This window comes from Oncorhynchus clarkii, chromosome 6, assembly GCF_045791955.1.
Source record: "Oncorhynchus clarkii lewisi isolate Uvic-CL-2024 chromosome 6, UVic_Ocla_1.0, whole genome shotgun sequence".
Lineage (NCBI taxonomy): Eukaryota > Metazoa > Chordata > Actinopteri > Salmoniformes > Salmonidae > Oncorhynchus > Oncorhynchus clarkii.
This window is the reverse complement of record NC_092152.1, coordinates 31763249-31787377: the sequence shown is the minus strand read 5'-3', so window position 1 is coordinate 31787377 and position 24129 is coordinate 31763249. Positions and strand designations below refer to the sequence as shown.

Here is a 24129-nt window from a genome sequence, read left to right as displayed (position 1 = left end):
TTTAGTGAGTCGGCCAGATCAGACACAGTAGAGATGACCAGGGATGTTCTCTTGATACGTTTGTAAATCTGACAATTTTCCCGTCCTGCTAAACAATCAAAATGTAGCGAGTACTTTTGGGTGTCAGAGGAAAATGTATGGAGTAAAAAGTACAAAGTTGTCAAAAATATAAATCGTGAAGTACAGATACCTAAAAAAACAAACTACTTGAGTAGTACTTAGAATGTAAAAGATTGATTTGTTTAATGTAAGCCTGTTTTTCATTATGCGTTGAACAGTCGTGGTCTAAAGAGTAAGATAGCCTACGTGTATGTACTGTTATCAAAAAAGGCTGCATGGTGGTGCCTGTACCTCCTACCTTAGAAATGTTTAAACATTTTTGGCTGTGATCTGTTGATTGCCAGTTCTTTCCTAACCATCCGTGACCTCACCGTACACAGGCGTTCCAGTCTTATGTAGATAATCACAACGCTATCAAATAATATATATTCAGGCTTGAAGCGAGATCCTCATGTACTTCCCTCGGACCGTGGAATTCCTTATTGTGTATAGCAGACACAAACAAGATTAACACCGCTGGACCCTCTTGCTCTCATTAGTCACAGCCATACCAGAGCTGCCTGTGGCTGAGGTGGGGAATGTCTGGAATGACAGGCTCTCAGGCCCGCTGGACGGCACTGTTGGCAGCCCTGTGAACCCGGGGGACGGTAACAGGCCTGCAAGCAATGCTGTGAACTGTGGTGGTAACAGGCCTACAAGCAACCCTGTGAACCGGGGGACGGTAACAGGCCTGCAAGCAACCCTGTGAACCGGGGGACGGTAACAGGCCTGCAAGCAATGCTGTGAACTGTGGTGGTAACAGGCCTACAAGCAACCCTGTGAACCGGGGGACGGTAACAGGCCTACAAGCAACCCTGTGAACCGCGGGACGGTAACAGGCCTGCAAGCAACCCTGTGAACCGGGGGACGGTAACAGGCCTGCAAGCAACGCTGTGAACCGGGGGACGGTAACAGGCCTGCAAGCAACGCTGTGAACCGGGGGACGGTAACAGGCCTGCAAGCAACGCTGTGAACCGGGGGACGGTAACAGGCCTGCAAGCAACCCTGTGAACCGGGGGACGGTAACAGGCCTGCAAGCAACCCTGTGAACCGGGGGACGGTAACAGGCCTGCAAGCAACCCTGTGAACCGGGGGACGGTAACAGGCCTGCAAGCAACCCTGTGAACCGGGGGACGGTAACAGGCCTGCAAGCAACCCTGGGAACCGGGGGACGGTAACAGGCCTGCAAGCAACCCTGGGAACCGGGGGACCACCTGTGGTGGTAACAGGCCTACTGCAGTCCTAGAGCAAGTTTGGCCCGGCTAACTCACACTCTAGTACACTCAGAGACCGAACACACAGGGCTGCCATCACTGCTGCTGGGCTCAATGGTCTCTCTTCACAAGCCAACCATGTAGAGTATGTTGGTTGGGTGAGAGCCTGTACTGTACTGGTGTTTTTTTGTTGGTAAAGAGCAACAAAAGAGTGTTGACAAAAGTGTATAATTTGAACAAGGGTGTGAGATGTCTAACAGCCAGATGTGAAATGTTCTGAGGAATATGAGTCTGGAGTAGAGTGGTGATGTTCTCCCCAGACCCTGTGCACATGGCACCCTATCCCATATCTAGGGCCCAAAGGGCTCTGGTCAAAACAAGTTGTGCACTATAGGGAATAGGGGCATTTGGGGCACAGCCTTAATCTCTCTGGGGTCTGTGGACCAGGCAGGCACCTAGAGGACACAACACAACTATTTTAAGCAGGAAATACCAGTGAGCCAGGCAGGCAGAACTACAGCACTTATTGGATACTACTGAATAATATAGCAGTGTTTTGTCATTCACAGTCAGCACATATAGGCCAATCTACTGCACACACCCAGGTCATAGTCTGCCATCTCCATACCTTTGTCCCTGTAAATAAACATTCAGGTCTACTGGCAACTGCAGGGCTCCCTTGCAAAAATGAGACCTTGGTCTCAATTGGGGTTCTGTGCTAAAATAAAGGTCAAATAAACTACTAGAAAACTGCAGCTCGACATGAATGACCCACTGTGCTGTTTACTTTCTGCATCTATGTCATATTGTCTACCTGGGCAAGGCCTAAGCAGGAAAGAAGAAATGGATGTACTGAGCAGTGTCCTTGTATAGGCCTATATCCCTCTGTGACTCCTGGTCCTCTGCTGATAGAGGTTGAGACAGCCCTTTCCCCCCCCACACCCCCCAGCAGCCTACGTCCCTCCACACTGAGTTCTGGCTTTTGTTGCTGCACATCCTGCTGCTTACAGCCCCCCCCCCCCCCCCCCCAATATGGGCCACTTTGCTTGGAACCATGCCAACCTTTCTCTGACTCCACAACCGACTCCCTCCCTGCTCTGCTTGTCTTCCTTCCTCTCTGGCTAAGTATTCAGAGAAGCTTATCCCTGACATGCTGACTACACCGCCCGCGTTGCGTGCGTGAGCGTTGCACAATAAATGTACACGTTGTTCAATTTCATTCAAACTGCCCACGCGTGTCAACGAGAGTCTGCTTGATACGCTTAGTCCCGCCTCATCTCCTCGTTGGTTTTTAGGTGCATATACCCACGTGGGTGATTTTAGAAAGATGAACTGAGGTCCTAAAGTTGGTTGGCAACTGCCATATGAAGTCCAAAGAAGGACAGATTATTAGAAACTAACTCGGTGTACCTTTTTATCTGTGGATTAATTGTCAGAGTAGGGAACACACGATTTTGTCTCAATGGGTCAAAATTCGATGAAGATCCAGAAAAAAAATGACCTTGTACATTTGATATAATAACAACCAAATGTTTATCCCAGGACAAATTAGCTAGCATCAGCAGGTTTCATGTTTTGACCAGTCCCCAAATGAATCTAGTTGGTTCAGAGTTCGTTTTGATAGTTCAACCTGCGTGTCCTGACGCGCGTTTCCCGGTCTAGTCAGCATGTTACTCACAGGCCCAGAACAGGAGCTTAGTATTTCCGGGAGTGTTCTCTGGACAAGGCGAGGCATGGAGTCATGGACGAGGTCTTGTCATTTTTGGCGCACGTATAGCAAACTCCCGTAGACTGGACTTTGGTCACTGAGCTTGGAGTTTGAGTATGTGTCATAGCCCAACTCTGTCAGTCAGGTGATGTTGTGAGGGAGTCTGAGCTGTCGGGAGGACTGTCCGTCATCAATGGACTCGGTGATTTGTCCCCATTATGTCCATCTCTGGCACTTCCAACATGAAACCCCTTTCTCAAAATTAGTGGTTGAACTACTGTGACTCACTGACCACTTGTAATCAGGTTTTAACCTAATAGGCTCATATGGTTCCTTTATTTGAGAAACATTAATAATGCCTGTGACTAACGGAATTAATATATTTATTTATTTATATAGGCCAGTTTAACAAAACAACTACCCAGTGTCATATAATCTAGTCCTTGCCAAATCGGACAGTGAGTCAGTCATGTTGATATTACTAAGCAACAGGACTGTATTGTGACATGTGAGCAGCAGAGTTGAACTGGCCAGTCCTTTGTTTTCCTCAGTGGCTCAATAGGCAGGGAAAGGATGGTGGAGTCCTCTGACAACATACTGACTCATATCCTGGTATGGAATGGCTGTCTGAGTCCTAGTGGCCTGTCTACTGCCTGCTATTACACAAGCATTTAGACATAGGGCCTAGACTGTCCACTCATTGTTTGTAACCTCTCTCTGTCTACGTACACCTCTAGTACATCTCCATGAGGACAGAGCTTCTTCATACTTGAATCTGGTTGTGTTTTGACTTCACACACTTAAGTTATCTGAATGGTCATTCTAAACATTCGTCTTGAGTTTTGATGAAAAACTAAAGGCTCTAGTATATAACTAAAAACAGGGCCTGTAACGATTGTCTGTCTACAGAGAACTGGAAAGCTCCTCTCGTCCCGTGAATATGTAGCGCTTATATTTAGCCCCTCTGAAATCATTGTTGTCATGGTGCTGGAATGGCTGTGGGCAGTGAGTGATATTCATGAGGCAAATCCATTATACTTTAATTAGGGCTGCCGCCATTACAGCAGGGCTCCCTCTGCCTCAGTGACATCATCTGACTGTTAGGCCCTATGGTGGTCCAGCTGGGGATTCTACAAACAGGCATGTCCGTCTCCCAAATCCAACCCTAACCTCCACAGCATTTTCAGAGCTCACGTTACTCAGACTTCACACTGTGGAGAGCACCTGATCCTCCAATCACTTGGGGTCAGAGGTCAAGATAGAACCCGCCCTCCCAGGCTAGGCTGATGTAGTTAAAGTCAGCTGGGTGGCCAGAAAAGCCTTCCGTTTGTCTGGCTCCTTTTGTTGTATGACAGCTGGTTATTTCTGGTCATCTGGCCTGTTGTATAAGGGTGTTATATAAGGGCTCAGATTCAAGGTTATCTCAGGGTTTCATTTTAAAGAGCAGAAACTAAGCATCTGCTGGCATGTCTATGAGGATGTTATTACCAACAACATGCCTTCATTTTAGGGCTGTTCCCAACTAAAAATAAATATTGTTCACCCGAGAGTCGTCCTGTTCTTCAGACCAATCGATTTGTTCTAAATTTTTAAACAAAATGTTCCATATACAGTGCCTCCGGAAAGTATTCAGAGCCCTTTTTCCACATTTTATGTTACAACCTAATTCTAAAATGGGATACTTTTTTTAAGTCCTCACCAATTTACACACTACCCCATAATGACAAAGCAAAAACAGGTTTTTAGAAATCTTACCAAATGTATAAAAAATTAAAAAAAACGTATTTATTCAAACCCTTGGCTATGAGACTTGAAAATAACATGTTTATCCTGTTTCCATTGATCATCCTTGAGATGTTTCTGCAACTTGATTGGAGTCCACCTGTGGTAAATTCAATTGATGGACATGATTTGGAAAGACACACACCTGTCTATATAAGGTCCCACAGTTGACAGTGCAGGAATTGTCTAGTGCTTTGAGACAGGATTGTGTCAGGGCATAGATCTGGGGAAGGGTACTTAAACATGTATGCAGCATTGAAGGTCCCCAAGCACAGTGACCTCCATCCTTAAATGGAAGTATGGAATTACCAAGACTCTTTTCTGGAGCTGGCCGAACTGGGCAATCGGAGAAGGGCCTTGGTTAGGGAGGTGACAAAGAACCCGATGGTCACTCCGATAGAGCTCCATAGTTCCTTTGTGGATATGGGAGAACCATCTCAGCAGCACTCCACCAATCAGGCCTTTATGGTAAAGTGGCCAGACGGATGCCACTCCTCAGTAAAAGGCACATGACAGCCCGCTTGGAGTTTGCCAAAAGGCATCTGAAGACACTCAGACCATGAGAAACAAGATTCTGTGGTCTGATGAAACCAAGATTGAACTCTTTGGCCTGAATGCCAAGCGTCACATCTGAAACCTGGCACCATCCCTACTGTGAAGCGTGGTGGCAGAAAGAGGGTTTTCAGTGGCAGGGACTGGAAGACTAGTCCGTATCGAGGGAAAGATGAACGGAGCAAAGTACAGAGAGATCCTTGATGAAAACCTGCTCAGGACCTCAGACTTGGGGCTAAGTTCCACCTTCCAACAGGACAACGACACTAAGCACACAGCCAAGACAACGCAGGAGTGGCTTCGCGACAAGTCTCTGAATGTCATTGAGTGGCCTAGCCATAGCCCAGACTTGAACCTGATCGAACATCTCTAGAGAGACCTGAAAATAGCTGTGCAGCGACGCTCCCCATCCAACCTGACAGAGCTTGAGGATCTGCGGAGAAGAATGGGAGAAGCTCCCCAAATATGGGTGTGCCATAATAGCGTCATACCCTAGAAGAATCAACGCTGTAATCGCTGCAAAGGGTGTTTCAACAAAGTACTGAGTCAAGGGTCTGAATACTTGTGATATTTGCAAAAATGTCTAAACTGCTTTTGTTTTCATTATGGTGTATTGTGTGTAGATTGAGGGGGGGACAATTTAACCCATTTTAGAATAAGACTGTAACGTAACAGTGGAGTAAGTCAAGGGGTCTGAATACTTTCCGAGTGCACTATAGACACACACCCTAAGTGTTTCAATAAAATCAACGACATATGTACTGAGCCTGTCTGATTTAAGCACACTGTTTGTTTGATGTAAATAATTAATATACACACAAATGAATCAAGAATGATGGCCACACTTTTTTTTAAAAGGCTGTGCCTTTGTGACTGGTGCATGTTGTCTCGCTCTCCTCCCTACTGCAGAAAAAAAGGCACCAGAGAAAGCAAATGTTTATTGCGCTGTCCGTGCTGCAGCGGCATCATCAATTTGGCGATTTTTGGTTTCTTGTTTCTGATTGAAAAGTTTTGTTACCGAAATCCCTCATTTGTTTTACGAAAAACATGGCCAATTCCCTCAACCCTTGCTCTCTTTATGTGAAACATGTAAACATTGCATGCATGTGACCAATAGGCTATAGGTCAGGCCTTATCATAATCACATCAATAAATTGGTTATAATAAACCATGAAAACGGTAATGTCGACAGCAAATGGATGCGGAGGATGTGGGGGGAAAAAAATTGAAACGGGGGAATGTTTACTGGTTGCTCAGGTGGGAAAGTGAAAGTCAGAACTGTGGAAGACAGTTCACTTAGTTGTGCAAAGTATTGGAGATCAATAAAAAGGAGGGTATATGAGCAAGTGTTGTGAGTATTATGTGCCAAACAGTAGCTGTTTGATTACAATATTTTTTTCAGACCATTTTGAACAATGCAAACATCACTAAATAAATAAATGCACCAGAGTCGTGCCTCAATTTTCTAATACAATTAGGCTAAGGGCTTTTTCCTCGTTTCTTCTGCTGCCTCTGCCACATTGTTCTTAATCCCAATATGCTGGATAACTTTGCTAGTATGCACATAGCGACATAGGGAAAGGTGCTAATTCCGTGGGCAGCGACCGTGAGAATCACTACATATTGGCACCTAAGTATCGTATCGTGAGGTCCCTGGCAATGCCCAGCCCTAGTCAAAATGTCTGGTTTGTACCTGATAGAGCGCCTTCTCTTTTGGTTGGAGGGGTATTCCTGTTTTCCTCACCTCAGTCACTGGCCTCCTTCACACAGCAACAGTCACAGGGCTATGCATGGTTTCTTCACATCTGCGCCTTCTCTCATTTTCCCCCTCTCTTTTGTGGAGGTTGAGAATTCAGTCTCCCATGCCCCCCCCCTTCTCAGGCTATGCCACAGGTGTATTTGTCTAACAATGATTCTGCCCAAGGTTTGAATGATGGGGAAACTACATTTTCTAAGAGGGAGAATGTGAATTCTGTCTCTCTGTATTTCTGTGTGATTGGAGTGCCTATTGGTTTGTACATAGTCTCTGATTGGTCACTCTCACCCTGTGATTTCATGGTTCCAGTTCAGCTGAGGTCAGGTTGGTTCCTCAGATCACCACTGATCATACACCTCAGTGTTTCTGGTGTTTTAATCTCATGCCTCTGTGTGTGTTCTCCACAGTCGGGCCGCATTGACAAGGCCTACCCCACAGTGTGTGGTCACACGGGCCCTGTACTGGACATCGACTGGTGCCCCCACAATGACCAGGTCATCGCCAGCGGCTCGGAGGACTGCACGGTCATGGTAAGGTTTACGGTCACGCCTCTGCAGAGACTGTTCCTCTCGGTGTAGTACAATAATGTTTGTTTACACTTTACCTGCATATGTACAGTGTATACACCCTCTCACCGACTCCAACTGACAGAGGACCGGTTTTGATTGTGAAAGGCCAGACACTGATAGCATAGGGATGGGTGCAGAATTAGATGGTGGAAGGGTAGCGAAGGGTACGTGCAGGCAGGGCTTGCACTCTAGTCTGGATTAGATTAGACCCAGAGAGAGACTTGGGGAATGATTTAGCCTTTTTATAGGGCTGAGGTCACTAACTTGTTTGAGGCTGGTGCTATACTATATGTCCTTATTTGGGCTGTGAATGGCAGTGATCAGAGTGTGTGCTATGTTCTTAGGTATTCTTCTATCACTTCCCCACCTGTAGGCATTGGCTTCCCCATGCAACTCTCTGAACGGCAGAAAAGACCTCCGTCTGTGAATAGATGCGGTGTTCCGTGTATTTACAGAAGATGAACCGCCGCAGGTTCCTTTCTTCAGAACATTTTAGATTGCGGCTAGAAATGCACTCTGAATAGGTTCTCTAAAAGTAATGTTGACTTTAGATTAAGTGCTGTGATGAACTGTTTTTCTGTTGAGATTTCTGTTTCCATAGTAACCTATTGCAGCTAGAGTAGGAGCTCTGATAGTGTAGCGGTGTGACTACTGTCTCAGTCTACTGCTGTCAGGGTTCGTAGAGATAAAGACTTTAAACTTAGGTCTTAATTTCCGTAGGTACATTTTCTGATTCTGCAATGTTTACCATATTTGCGTAGGCTACTGGCTGTATTCTCACTAGGAAGTAAGCTACTCACTATATGTACATAAAAGGTAGCACTCACTTTTGTCATCATGAAGTACTTTGAGATGCTAGTTGAGGACCATACCCATCTCTCTCAACATCCAACGAAACAAAGGAACTGATCGTGGACTACAGGCGACAACACAGAGAGAGAGCACACCCCCATCCACATCGACGGGGCCACAGTGGAGCGGGTCACAAGCCTCAAGTCTGTCGCCGTGCACATCACTGGACCTGAAATGGTCCCTTCACAGAGACAGTGTGGTGAAGTGCAACAGCGCCCCTTCATCCTCAGAAGGCCAAAGAAATTTGTCTTGGCCCCTAAGACCCTCACATACTTCAACAGATGTAGCATTGAGAACATCCTATAGGTTGTAATCACCACCTGGTACGGCACTGTCCGCAACCGCATGGCTCTCCAGAGGGTGGTACGGTCAGCCCAACGCATCATCAGGGGCACACTCCCTGCCCTCCAGGACATCTACAGCACCAGTGTCACAGGAAGGCCAAGAAGATCATTAAGGACCTCAGCCACGGCCTGTTCATCCCGCTACCATTCTAGAACGATGATACTCTACATCAAAACTGGGACCAAGAGACCGCTTCTATTTCCAAGCCATCGGACTGTTAGTCACCACTAGCTGGCCTCCGCCCAGTACCCTGCCCTGAACTTTAGTCACTGTTCTAGCTGCCTACCACCCAGTACTCTGCCCTGAACCTTATAGACTGCTTCATTATGTACATCGATTCATTGAACACGGGTCACATTTATTTTACCCACTTTATATGTATGTACTGTGTTGTAGTCATGGCTCATCCTATATAACTACTGCTATACACACCTTTTCTATTCATAGACTGTCTACACACACCATTATATTTATATATTCTGGTATTGTTCTTTCTGATATTTCTTTATTTTAACTTTTTAGATTTGTGTGTGTGGCTAGGTATTATTACTGCACTGTTGGCGCTTGAAACACAAGCATTTCGCTGCACCTGCAAATAACATCTGCAAATATGTGTACATGACCAATAAACTTTGATTTGAAAACGTCAGTATGATGAGTAACCTTGGGTCTCTGTTTCCCCCTTCAGTCTCTTGGTTGTAAATGTGATCTACTGACTTCATGTCACAGTGATGCCAATCTAAAAGACAAGTCGGTTCATGTGAATGTACTGCTTTCTGTGTTCCTGCAGTTTAGATCTTCCTGACACAGGCTAACAGCAGATAAACTGCAGACATCAGTATAATGATCCTATGATGACCCTAGCTATGTCCTGGTCCTGACCTTTGCCCTGTGTCTGTCTGCAGGTGTGGCAGATCCCTGAGAACGGGCTGGTTACCGGCTTGTCTGAGCCTGTGGTGGTCCTGGAGGGACACTCCAAAAGGGTTGGCATCATCACATGGCACCCCACGGCACGCAACGTCCTGCTCAGTGCTGGTGAGTGGCGTCCTCCTGTCCATTTTAAAACCCTTCTTGTAACATGTCGTGGATGGCTTGTGTGAGGTGGACATCTTACATGTTATCATTTATAGTTCTGGTTCAGCCTCTGTGCTCTCTGCCCCCCCCTAATCTTCTCCTCGCTCTGAGAGAAGTGGCAACCTGCTGTGAGCTTGCGTCATTTCCCCTAAACACTGAGATGCCTGATCAACGCACATCTGTCCTCATTGACTTTAAAATGACCGTTTACCCTGTTTTTATCCTCCATGTCGAAACAAAACCAGAATGAGCTACGACTTGTACATGGTATTATCTTGTCAAATCAGTGCTATTTGGTGTTGTCCTTTTTCTATTGTGTAGTATGTGTATATTAATGTGTGTATATTAAATGTGTGTGTTCCTCTCTACTCAGGCTGTGACAACCTGGTCATCATCTGGAACGTGGGGACGGGCGAGGCCATGATCCAGTTGGAGGACATGCACCCTGACGTCATCTTCAGCGCCTGCTGGAACCGCAACGGCAGCCTCATCTGCACCGCCTGCAAGGACAAGACCATCCGCGTCATCGACCCCCGCAAGGAAGAGATTGTAGGGGTGAGCACCACTGACTAGGTTTGAGTATTTTCACAAAAACAATTGTTTGGAGAAAATTGCTACCGTCCTGGTACCGTCTCGGTATTCCCGTTCATAAAGGAAATGCTATTTAAAGGCATATAATACCAGCGAAAATGATTATACCACAGTCAATGGAGAAATATGGACTAGACTCCAAAGGTTTCTTGTTGTAGCCTAGTTTATATGAAGGCCTAAAATATTGAGGTTATTACCCTACAACCTAGTGAAAACTACATTTAGTTTTAGTGTAGCTTTGCCTGAAAGATGTCAGCCAGCTTGTTGGCCCTTTTCGCTCCCCTTGCACCTGGCTATCAGGGGAATTTCTGAAGACTTTTGCTGTTTTTACTTTATGATAACCAAATCAACGTTTATTTGTCACGTGTGCTGAATACAACAGGTGTTGTTCACCTTACAGTGAAATGCTTACTTACAGGCTCTAACCAATAGTGCAAAAAAGGTATTAGGTGAACAATAGGTAAGTAAAGAAATAAAACAGTAGAAAGACAGGCTATATACAGTAGCGAGGCTATAAAAGTAGCGAGGCTACATACAGACATCGGTTAGTCAGGCTGATTTGAGGTAGTATGTAGATATGGTTAAAGTGACTATGCATATATGATGAACAGAGAGTAGCAGTAGTGTAAAAGAGGGGTTGGTGGGTGGCGGGACACAATGCAGTACATTGTACATTTGAATTCAGTAACTTTTTGACAGCATCCCTTTTGATTTAAACAACTTCCCATATATGTTTGCCCATGGAAGAAGTGGTCAGTGATTTTAGACCTGAATGCTAAAACATGCAGGAGATAGAGGTGCTCAAAGTTGACCCATTTTGCATCCCATACCATGAGACATCCATGTCCTCATCGCTGTAAAATATTAACTGTTTGTCATTTTAAAAGCTATTTGATCATTTCTTGAATATATATATATATATTTTTTTTTACAAAAATAATATAATTGTTTTACCTTTTTTAACGTCAATTATCTAAAAAACATTTGAATGTTGAAATGTTAAATGTACTAAAATGGGAATAAATTTATCAGCCAAACATGATGCCCACCCTTTATTAAAGAACATGCTGTGTCTCAACTGATGTTGGACACAATACAAAAACCTCAGATGTAAAATAGGTTCTAAGCTACAATATGCCAATATGAAAGTTCACACATTTAGATAATTGACATTTAAGGCTAAAATAGTTTGACAACCCTTGTTTGTAGGCTTACTAAGGACTTAATTAACATGGTCCACACACATCCGCAGTCATGAAGAGGGCACGGCAGCGCCTCTTCCCCCTCAGGAGGCTGAAAAGATTTGGCATGGGCCCTCGGATCCTAAAAGTTCTATAGACACTATGCACACTCGCAAGACTGTATACAGTGGGGCAAAAAAGTATTTAGTCAGCCACCAATTGTGCAAGTTCTCCCACTTAAAAAGATGAAAATCACATTGTAGGATTTTTTATGAATTTATTTGCAAATTATGGTGGAAAATAAGTATTTGGTCACCTACAAACATGCAAGATTTCTGGCTCTCACAGACCTGTAACTTCTTCTTTAAGAGGCTCCTCTGTCCTCCACTCATTACCTGTATTAATGGCACCTGTTTGAACTTGTTATCAGTATAAAATACACCTGTCCACAACCTCAAACAGTTAAGAGGCTCGCAAGACTATATATATATATATATATATATAGCCTTGCGAGTGTGTATATAGCCTTGCGAGTGTGTGTATATATGTGTGTATACTGCTCAAAAAAATAAAGGGAACACTAAAATAACACATCCTAGATCTGAATGAATGAAATATTCTTATTAAAGTTTTCTTTACTTAGTTGAATGTGCTGACAACAAAATCGCACAAATTATCAATGGAAATCAAATTTATCAACCCATGGAGGTCTGGATTTGGAGTCACACTCAAAATTAAAGTGGAAAACCACACTACAGGCTGATCCAACTTTGATGTAATGTCCTTAAAACAAGTTCAAATGAGGCTCAGTAGTGTGTGTGGCCTCCACGTGCCTGTATGACCTCCCTACAACGCCTGGGCATGCTCCTGATGAGGTGGCGGATGGTCTCCTGAGGGATCTCCTCCCAGACCTGGACTAAAGCATCCACCAACTCCTGGACAGTCTGTGGTGGATGGAGCGAGACATGATGTCCCAGATGTGCTCAATTGGATTCAGGTCTGGGGAACGGGCGGGCCAGTCCATAGCATCAATGCCTTCCTCTTGCAGGAACTGCTGACACACTCCAGCCACATGAGGTCTAGCATTGTCTTGCATTAGGAGGAACCCAGGGCCAACCGCACCAGCATATGGTCTCACAAGGGGTCTGAGGATCTCATCTCGGTACCTAATGGCAGCCAGGCTACCTCTGGCGAGCACATGGAGGGCTGTGCGGCCCCCCAAAGAAATGCCACCCCACACCATGACTGACCCACCGCCAAACCGGTCATGCTGGAGGATGTTGCAGGCAGCATAACGTTCTCCACGGCGTCTCCAGACTCTGTCACGTGCTCAGTGTGAACCTGCTTTCATCTGTGAAGAGCACAAGGGCGCCAGTGGCTAATTTTCCAATCTTAGTGTTCTCTGGCAAATGCCAAACGTCCTGCACGGTGTTGGGCTGGAAGCACAACCCCCACCTGTGGACATCGGGCCCTCATAACACTCTCATGTAGACTGTTATTGACCGTTTGAGTAGACACATGCACATTTGTGGCCTGCTGGAGGTCATTTTGCAGGGCTCTGGCAGTGCTCCTCCTTGCACAAAGGTGGAGGTAGCGGTCCTGCTGCTAGGTTGTTGCCCTTCTACGGCCTCCTCCACGTCTCCTGATGTACTGGCCTGTCTCCTGGTAGCGCCTCCATGCTCTGGACACTACGCTGACAGACACAGCAAACCTTCTTGCCACAGCTCGCATTGATGTGCCATCCTGGATGAGCTGCACTACCTGAGTCACTTGTGTGGGTTGTAGACTCCGTCTCATGCTACCACTAGAGTGAAAGCACCGCCAGCATTCAAAAGTGACCAAAACATCAGCCAGGAAGCATAGGAACTGAGAAGTGGTCTGTGGTCCCCACCTGCAGAACCACTCCTTTATTGGGGGTGTCTTGCTAATTGCCTATAATTTCCACCTGTTGTCTATTCCATTTGCACAACAGCATGTGAAATGTATTGTCAATCAGTGTTGCTTCCTAAGTGGACAGTTTGATTTCACAGAAGTGTGATTGACTTGGAGTTACTTTGTGTTGTTTAAGTGTTCCCTTTATTTTTTTGAGCAGTGTGTGTGTGTGTGTGTGTATATAGCAAGGCTATATATATATATATATATTACACACACACTCGCAAGGCTATATATATATTACACACACACACACTCGCAAGGCTATATATATATATATATATATATATATATATATATATATATATATATTACACACACACACACACACACGCAAGGCTATATATATATATATATATATTACACACACACACACACACACGCAAGGCTATATATATATATATATATATATATATATATATAAAAATGTATATATATATAAAAATGTATATATATATAAAAATGTATCCAAGTATTCACTAACTCATGCAAAAACTATTTCCAATTTTTACTTGGGTATTCAATCCTCAAAGAAACTATCTACAAACTATATTAAACAGAAATGGGAGGAGGAACTTAACATTGAAATAACCGATGAAACATGGTTGAACATATTAGAGACTCAACAAAGCTCCACCAACTCAAGGTCATGTAGAGAATTCTGTTGGAAGAATGTTATACGTTTCTTCATAACACCTAAGCTGACATCACAAGCAGACCGGCTCCCTACACCCCTGTTGGAGAGAAGGCAGGCTGTCACGGCTGAACGTATGATGTGCGCTGTAACTGCCAGATCTTTTTGGGTTCTTTTACTTTATTTGTACTTTGTGTTCCTCAATAAAAACTGTTTATGTGCGTGTTTTTTTTTTTTTTTTACTAACACTAATCATATGCAGCTGCTAATGTGTTCTATATTTGACTCCTTATGTATCCTGATACCTAGCCACTATACCCTCCCTTCATGTACATACAGTATCTACCTCAGATGCTTTGTTCCCCTGCACATTGATCTGGTACTCCCTGTAGATGGCTCCATTCTTGTTTTATTCCTTGTTACTATTTTTCATTTTTATTATATATGTTTTACTCTGCATTGTTGGGAAGGGCTCGGAAGCAAGCATTTCACGGTGAAGTCTAAACCCGTTGTTTTCGGAGCAGGTGACAAATAACCTTTCTGATTTGAATTTAAATGTTATCAATCTCAACTGTTTATATTTTTCAGTGACGTCCCTTGGTATGGTGGGGAAATCAGGTCCAAAAAGTCATTTTCCCGAGCACTTCTTCTATAATGGGCAAATATGTATTGAAGGTTTCAGTCAAATCAAAGGGTGCTAGAGTTGTGATGACTGTTCTGATGAATGACGCCAGAGACTTGATATGTCCGGTTCATGCAGTTATTCGCAAGTAAAAGTTTTGTATTTTTGCATTAGTGCGGCATAAACATTTTAGAATATTGGTCCACGGGACTGCGATCATTTTTCTAGGGAAACTGGAAGGAGTTGGTCGGGAAGTCCCGGGATACCGCTTACCAGTATTCAACTCTACCACTGACAGGACTTTTCACGAACAAACCTGCTGCTCTATAGGGTGGTCAAATTCCAGCTTTTCCTGAAATCCCGGTTGGAATATTCCTGGAATCAGGACGGAATAAGTAGGAAATCCGGGAATCCTCCTCCTGGGAATTCTGATAAACCTGGCCATTTTGGGAAAATTACAGAAATTTTGCAACCTTACTAATGTTTCCACTCATCTCAACAACTTGTTACCATTTGCCTAGTTTAGTAAACCCAGCCCTAGGCAACAGCAGTGACTAGGGTCTGGTAGATATGACGGACTCTTTTGGTAACTTTGAGAGAGAGAGAACCATTTTGGGTTGAGTCCTGCCAGAATGTCGTGATTCGAAACTAAAGTTTGCAGGCAAAACCTTTTGCGCTGGTGTTACTGAAGTTAGTTGATGCGAACTAGACACTTTCAAAATGCACTCATTAAAAATAACCTCCATATTGCTAGCTACTATTTTGTGTTGGGATGTGGGTAAGAAGTGGGTACAGTGACGTCGTTCCTCTATGCCAAACTGACGTTTTATTACAGTACGTACTGACGTGTATGCTGGAACATTGGAAACATTGTGGGAGGCGACCCATCTGCCTAGGGAGACTACTCTTTTCCTAATTTGAAAGGGATCTCTTTGAGGAGATGATTTAGGATGTACCCCCAGTATGTTGACTGTTGACCCTCTGTGTCACAGGAGAAGGAGAAGGCACACGAGGGGGCGCGGCCCATGAGGGCCATCTTCCTGTCGGACGGGAACGTGTTCACCACAGGCTTCAGCCGTATGAGTGAGAGACAGCTAGCCCTGTGGAACCCGGTGGGTCACCTCGTCCTCCTCACCATCACTACTCCTGGGCTTTGTCCCAAATGACACTGTATTCCCTTTATAGTGGACTACTTTTGACCAGGGCCCATAGGGGCACTATATAGGGAAAGGGTGGCATTTGTGACGTAGCCCTGATTTTTAAAGATTTTAATGCACTGCTCAGTATTTGACTGTCGATGTTTCATTTACAGCGAGCCATGGATGAGGCGATCTCAGTGCATGAGATGGACACCAGCAATGGAGTCCTCTTGCCCTTCTATGACCCAGATACCTCTGTGGTTTATCTGTGTGGTAAGGTGAGTGGAGTTTTTTCCGGCAAATGTTACATACACATCCATTTGATCTGCTGTGCATGTAACTTACAACAGGTCTCTGATCCATGAAGTTAGGCATGATGAATTGTTAGCTGTAAAGGCATTACTAAAACGTTGTACTGTTCCAAACACTAAAACACTAAAGTTACCTTGTTTCTGTGGTTTGTAGGGTGACAGCAGCATTCGCTACTTTGAGATCACGGACGAAGCCCCATTTGTCCACTACCTCAGCACCTTCACCACCAAGGAGCCCCAGAGGGGAATGGGATACATGCCCAAGAGAGGCCTGGACGTCAACAAGTGTGAGATCGCCAGGTACGAGCCGCTGGATAAGGAAACGGATCAGCCATTTTAGGGCTGCTCATCTGGTTATTATGCTTTGATGGGCACACCCCTGATTCATTTCAGCAATGTCTAGTTGAACCAGGTGTTTTGGTGCTTGGCTGGGTCTATGATGAGGGTCTAAGAGGAAGACATGACTTGTGATGTGTAGCTATTGGCCAGCTATGTCCACCAGGAGGCAGCACAGAACCAGATGTTGAAGGGGAGCTCTCTCGTCTGTGTGCACCTCAGGCCCTGCCAATCAGAATCATGTACCATGCCTTTATACAGCTCCATGTTTACTGAAGCTGCCCTGAGAGTATTGCCAGTGTCATGGAAGTAGAAGTGCATTCGGCTGGGCTGCGGTGTGTGAAAGAATATTAGACGGTAGGTCTGTTATGTGATGTTGTGGATAATATGCTGCTTTGACCTATGTTGACAGGTTTTATAAACTGCACGAAAGGAAGTGTGAACCGATCATCATGACTGTGCCAAGAAAGGTGAGCTTCATTCTGATCTAGAGACACTCAATATACGAATGATTTCAACAATCAATGCCACATTTAACTCCAACTCTGTTTTGAGGCCAGGCTCTATTATATGCATTTGGTCCAGTGTCCTCTAACAGCTGTCTCTATACCCTTCTTTCTCTCTCCCTGCAGTCTGACCTGTTCCAGGACGACCTGTACCCAGACACGGCAGGACCAGACTGTGCCATTGAGGCGGAGGATTGGTTCGAAGGGAGGAACGGCGAGCCCATCCTCATTTCCTTGAAGAACGGTTATGTCCCTGGCAAGAACCGCGACCTCAAGGTGGTCAAGAAGAACATCCTGGACAACAAGCTGAGCAAGAATGCGGAGAACACGGGCACAGTCAACAAGTCTGCCTCATCCACTCCATCCATAGTGAGTACTGCTGTCTCTCTTTCTCTCTTGGGAGGACTCTGCCTGGGTTGTATGCTAGAGACTGTTACAATCTTGTGTGCATACAATTCAGTGAACAAAGTACTACTCACAGAAGAATATCCTGGCATCTGGTATGTGCAATGTGAGTGAAAGTTGACACCAGACTGGATCAGTATACCAACACTACAGTAAGTATGATTACAGTGCTTTCTCAGGACTAGTCTGATGATCACCATGCCTACCCCGTCCTTCACCACTGAAACGTAGTCATTAATGGCCTTTAGTTCAGCCCTGGCCTTGGCACATTGCAGCTAGGAACATGGAAGGCTCTATTCTAACAAACCAAATGCCAGTGGTGGGAAAAATACCCAATTGTCATACTTGAGCAAAAGTAAAAAATACCTTAATAGGAAATGACTCAAGTGAAAGTAAATGAGAACTTGTTCTCAACTAGCCTACCTGGTTAAATAAAGGTGAAATAAAAATACAAATAAAAAGTGAGTCACCCCAGTAAAAACTACTTGAGTAAAAGTATTTGGTTATAAATATACTTAAGTATCAAGGGTAAATGGAATTGCAAAAATGTACTTTAATATCAAAAGTATAAATAATTTCAAATTCCTTATTAAGCAAACCAGATGGCACAATAGTTTTTTTATGTGTGGATAGCCAGGGGCACACTCCATCCCTCAGATCATTCTGAATCAAAGCGTTTGTGTTCAGTGAGTCCGCCGGTAGTAAAGTGTGTGAATTGGACCTTTTCTGTCCTGCTAAGCATTCAAAATGTAATGAGTACGTTTGGGTGTCAGGAAAAATGTATGGAGTAAAAAGTACCTAATTTTAAGAATGTAGCGAAGTAAAAGTAATGTACAGATACTCCAAAAAACTACTTAAGTAAAAATATTTTAGAGTACTAGCGTATGTACTTTACACCACTGCCTAATGCAGTGGTCAATCTAAGCTCTGGGCGGTAGCACTGTAGGTCCAGGGGTGTTAGCTAAAATATTTGAGCTATTTTCACTAGCACAATTATCTGCTCTGGTGCGAAAGGGCTGGGTTTTGATGTGTCGAAGCTTGGCCCCTCACTGGCAAATCAGAACGTGCTCCATGGCTAAATAGTGTGGTTGCTTCAAGTTGTGTATTTGTGTTTTTTTAATGTATTGCCTTAGAATCAACTCAAATTACAATGTTAGTCCATTTACAGTTTGCTGAACAGCTTACAGAAACCTATCCCATCTTTGCTAAATATGTTAAATTGAACCTGTTTGCAGTCCACTTGTTCAAAGTAATTGCGTAGCTTCAATGTGGAAATAAATGCATAGAATAGTGTACATTGCATTATGGCTGAGCATGGATGTGCCAAATGTTGTCAATAAGCAAGATTAAATTCACTAAAAAGAGCAAATAATTTGAATCAAATTCTAAACAAAATGTAACGACTTGTTTTTAAATAGGCTGTCTAAATACAGTAACAGGCACCATAATTGCTTTCCATGGTCATACAATATTAAAACACAGACTATGGCGGGCTTTACACATCCAAACTTTTCACAGTAGCAGGACAAAGATCCAATATAAAGAGAAAGGGAGAATGTCCACTCACCTTTATAATGCTCCCAAATATGCCTGTTTTATGAACATGATCACAACCATCTTGGAGGTCAGATCGCATTCACACATCTCCAGAAGTTGTATCACAAGCGCGCCACAGACGTTGTCACCATAATTCCAGGAAGGTGAATCAACAGTGTTGTAATTTCATTTTATGAAAAACAAGCGATTTTATTTTTTTTGTTTGTTTTTGTAAACAACAATGAATAAATGTAAGATGTCATGAAATCGGCAGGATGAACAAGACAGACATTGCTGTTGAATCTGCCTTCCCTACAGTAGGCCTAAGGGAGGGCTTTTTGAACATATGAAACGGAAAACAAGCCATTTCTACAGCTTATAGAAAAAAGTCTAAATTCCCCTCTCTTTTCGTGAGGGGCATGGACACACAGCCTGCATCATGGGCGGGACCGGCATGGCAAAAATGTGGGCCTGCCTATAATGCATAGATAAAAGGGAATGTCAGCTCACTGTTTTACCCTTAACAAATTTGATATTTTAATAAAGCTTTGGTGACTAAGATTTATTTCCAAACGTTCTCAGGAGCCAAACTCTTTATCGACAGTCTTGACTTTTTCGCGATTGCATTTGGCAGACAAAGAAAAAGCCTTCATTGAGAGGGGAGGCTATACTTGGTTTATAATCAAATAAAACAAAATGGTGGTAAACAGTAAACAGGCACCAAAAGCACAGTAAGCTACTCTTGTTCCATGTTCATATGGGCAGTGTGCGTCACGGCTGGATAGGCTGCGTTTCCACGGTCACACTTCATGACATAACCACTGCGTTACTGCTAAAACCAGCTTTTGGTTGGTCCTAAATATCCTTATCAGCGCTGCCTGAAATGAGCATTCTGGATCATTTCTACCCCATCCATCTGAGTGAGCAGGGAGCTGATAGAAGACCGGTGAATTGCTGAACATGGCTTTAGGGCTGGAAAATGCCAGTGTGACAGTTTTTATATGACAAAATTGCAAACTAACATGCGTTTGACACTAGCGCTGCCTTAACGCCAGATGAAAATGAACTCTGGGCTCTATGTTGGCAGGGTGTGATTTAGAAGGGGGCGGCTGCCTGACTTCACAAGGTGGTTACTAGAAGTCGCCGCCCAGATGCAGAGTGCTCTGGGCGTCCTGCCCTACCTCGTCCACAACACAGACGCCCGCGTGGGACCCAGCCCTGGCCTCAGCTTCTATCTGCAGCTCTGGCCTGTAATCATAGCAGACTGGGCAGGCACGCCATGTTAACCTCCAGGGTGCCACAGGGTACTAGAGCCCTGCCTGCAGCATAGCCTGCCTGCAGAGCAGACGGCAATGATAGACTCTGATGTGAGGATTTAATAAGGATCTGGGGAAATTCAGTGGATATAAACAGTGTATGTTGGTTTTTAGATGACAATGTACCAAACCTAACTGGGGGGAGAGACTGGCACAAACCTCTCCAGAAAGGGTATCTTATGTCTTGCTCCTTTCTCTGTATTCTTCAGAAAAACGAAGGCAAGCTGGAAGAGATCTTGAAAGAAATCAAATCCCTCAAGGACCTGGTCAGCAGTCAGGAGAAGCGAATCATCCAACTCGAGGAGCAGATGTCCAAGATTGCCATTTAAGGACCCTCCCCTCGCCCCGCCACAATTCAGGACGATCCGTTGGCTGGGAGGTGGGCGGGACACGTCACTGGCAATCTAGACGAGTGTTCCGCCTGAAACCTGCCTAGTAACGATCCCAAGCAACATTCCGAGATTAACTTTTTTCTTAGCCAGCCCCTAACCCTCAGATAAAACAGATGAAATATGGCAAACCATTCCTTTTAATAAGCGGCAGTTTAGTTTTGTTTGTATGAAAATTCTTACATATTCCTTTTAAGATTGTGACCAAGAAAATTCCAATGTGAACAGTTCCTATGTTTTTATATGTAGGTATCAGTATTTTGTCTCCCCCATACCCCAACTTCTTATCTTGCCAAATTTTTAAGCAGTTTTGTTTACACACCACCTTGACAGTATATCTTTTTTCTTTTGTTTTCACTTTGTTTTCTGGGAAGATTCAAAATCCGAACTATAAGGGACAATGCAATACGCTGGTAATGCAAAGAGCGGGATTTCAACAATCCATCAAATACTGTAAAAGACATCAATGAGAAACTGACTGACAGACCACTAAGCACGCAGAGAAATTGATCCCGATGTATCATAGAGCGTTTAGATATCAAAGACAACAGAAGTACTGAGGTATACAAGTGGTGACATGATTCATGCTGTAAGTGTTGTGTGAAAGGTTTGCCTTTTGTCTTTTTTCCTGAAGCTCAACCCTTACCCTCCCCTCTTAGTGGACTACATCGTAACGGGACCACTGTCTACACTTGCTAACATCGCCTGACCAGAGTTAATGCATGCAATAGATATTCTACTCGAGAGAAATTCTCCGTCTTTGGTCTCTAGCTTGTCTTACTAAGCAAGCAGCAAACAGTCCTTTCATATCATTTGATACCTTCTATAACGTATGTATGCATCTATCGCAGTAAACAACTTGAACAACGTTTTCATCATCTCCATCTATTTTGTGTCACAGGAACAGAAAGGGTATTAGTGAACTAGATAAAAATGACAGGTTAGATGTCATCTGTACTTCTAGTATCCTTTAGATTTCACCTTAAACAGGTTTCTTGTTTGGAGTTTACAATGCACATGCCCCAATCCAAAAATCCTTTTCAATCATTTCGGTGACCACTGTGATCAACATCGTTAGTTCCAGTCTTATGAAACAGAAATTTGTCATAGTTTGTCAGTATGTCCCCCCTCCCTCTGGCCCTGTGACACAGATGGTATGTATGTACTGTAAGCTCTGCACTGTAAGTCACAGTGCTACTGACTCATGACATGCAGTCACCTGGGGTGCTTCTTTTGTACAGGTTCGTGTGGCAATGACCTGTGTGCTGCCCAGAGAAGGACCAATGGAATTGTGGGTTATGTCGCTGGTTAACATTTCCACATGCTTTTAGTAGTATATCAGACTTGTTCTGCCTCTTGAGGTGTTTGTGTGTCGATTGTGCAGTCATAAACCCCAATGTTGAACCATGCCCTTGTGTTCAGGGTCCGTGTGCTAGGATGCTCACTATTCACCTCACTCTCATTGGCCCAAATCCGTACAGCCGACCAGAGTGAGTGACGGGTGTGTCTGAAACTAAAACAATTTGATCCTGTTTTGAACCTCTGTTTGACAACGGACGACAAGATGTAACGTGGAGAGGCAAGGCTTTCAGGATGTGCGAATATGTGCCTCCTATTACTTTGGCCTTGTTGGAGTTTTTTGTTTCCCCAGATAGGGAACGTGAGAGGGATTTTGGATATTAAATGGATTCACCGTAGGGTGTGACCAAGGTTCTGGCCTATGATAACAGAATTAGATGGTGTGGTGGTGATGATAGTAATTTAAATACTGTATGTTTTAGTCTTGCTTCCTTCTCTGGCTCTCCCATTGCAGATATTCCAGATATCCCACTATGTACTTCCTTAGCAGCTACCCTTAAATACTCTGTCACATCACTAGAGAATCAGAGGAACAAGGAGTCGTTTGGATCATCTGAATATTTGATGGTGTTGCCAACTACGATAATACAGTAGGTTCTGTTGTCATGCTATTTTTGTTTATTTTCCAGGCGGGGTGGGTTAAGGTTCAATATTAGCCTTTAAAGTGTGTTACCACTGAATAGATCAGAAAGTGCCGTAGAGGTGTGCACAGGAAGTGCTTATGGAAGACAGGGTTTGAGAATGGTGTGAGTTATTTAGCAGGATAGGGAGTGAATGGGCTGCCTGAGTGGCTAGAAAGCACTGAGAAATGTACGTTTTCATCAATCCATCTTGGAATCCAAGTATCTAAGATTATAACCATGGATGCAATTGGACAGAGATATGGGTTGGCCAGGGGAGGTTGTCTTGGGTCTTGTGTCCTGTATGTACATCAGTGCTTCTCCTGGGCCTCCTTGGACCACTCAAGGCAGTGAGAGCTGTGATGTTTGGTATATTAGTGAATAGCGATTCAAAGGGACACGGTAGGTTGGTGAAATATGTAGAGATGTATGTGATGTTTTGAAATAAAGGCCTAGAATATGATTGAAAGCTTTGTAAATAACATGACCATGTAATTGTATTTTTCTTTGTACTTTTTCTTATTCATTTGTTTTGTTTTTGAGCTGAAAGAGGGTGTTTGTTTATGGTGGGTTTTAAATGTTTCCTCTTGTCTGCGTTCCCTGCCCTTGCCATAATGCATCATGACAGAACAGAATCTCCATTCTGTCACCGGTATTATAGATACAAAAAGAGCTAAATGAATTACAGAAGAAAAACAAACAAGAATTCAGCCTCTTGTGGAGGTCTGTTCAACATTTTTGTTAATTTCTCCTGCTTCATGTATCAACAACTCATTGATTATCAGAAAAATTAATAAAGAAATGAAAAGTTTGTCATCTGGTGTCGAGTTCATGTGTGAGGCAGAGGACTGCAAGAAACAAACGTGACTTGGCCATCTTCAAACAAGAAATATCTGAGATATGCCAAGGTATTTAGTGTTTTCTCTCAGACTTGTTATTCTTTATCAGGAGATTCTTGCTTTCATTGTATGAAACCATACCCCCATTCCTCATTTGTCAGTTTGACATTTGTCAATGTTTAAAAAAAGTATAGTTACTACAGTCTCCACTTATTGATTTCTTTGGTTTTGTCTGAAATGCTGAGGGAACATTGCAACATCACTGATGGGGTAGATTGACATATGGTTGTATCAGATGATTATTTCAGTCACTGATATTCTTTGTAAAGGAAATGGATCTCTTTCCAGAGGCTCAAGTGATGTAATGTTGATGAGTAACACATGAGCTTAAATATGAAGCAAATGCATATTGCAAGTACTGGGTAATTGTGCTTGGCAGTGCAGTGTTCTGTATCACAATAT

At 43.8% G+C, this 24129-nt stretch overlaps 1 protein-coding gene across 2 annotated transcripts in view; it reads left to right on the top strand.

Moving 5' to 3' along the window:
- LOC139410977 (coronin-1C-A) overlaps positions 1-23639 on the top strand; it is a 68073-nt gene extending 44434 nt beyond the window's left edge. For both annotated transcript variants that reach the window (XM_071156718.1, XM_071156719.1), the window contains 9 exons: positions 7519-7641; positions 9783-9912; positions 10325-10506; positions 15904-16023; positions 16224-16328; positions 16516-16661; positions 17110-17167; positions 17330-17572; positions 20670-23639. In XM_071156718.1, coding sequence (XP_071012819.1) covers positions 7519-7641; positions 9783-9912; positions 10325-10506; positions 15904-16023; positions 16224-16328; positions 16516-16661; positions 17110-17167; positions 17330-17572; positions 20670-20789 — 1227 coding nt within the window. In that variant the 3' untranslated portion in view covers positions 20790-23639. The remainder of the gene's footprint in view (positions 1-7518; positions 7642-9782; positions 9913-10324; positions 10507-15903; positions 16024-16223; positions 16329-16515; positions 16662-17109; positions 17168-17329; positions 17573-20669) is intronic.
- The last annotated feature ends 490 nt before the right edge of the window (positions 23640-24129 follow it).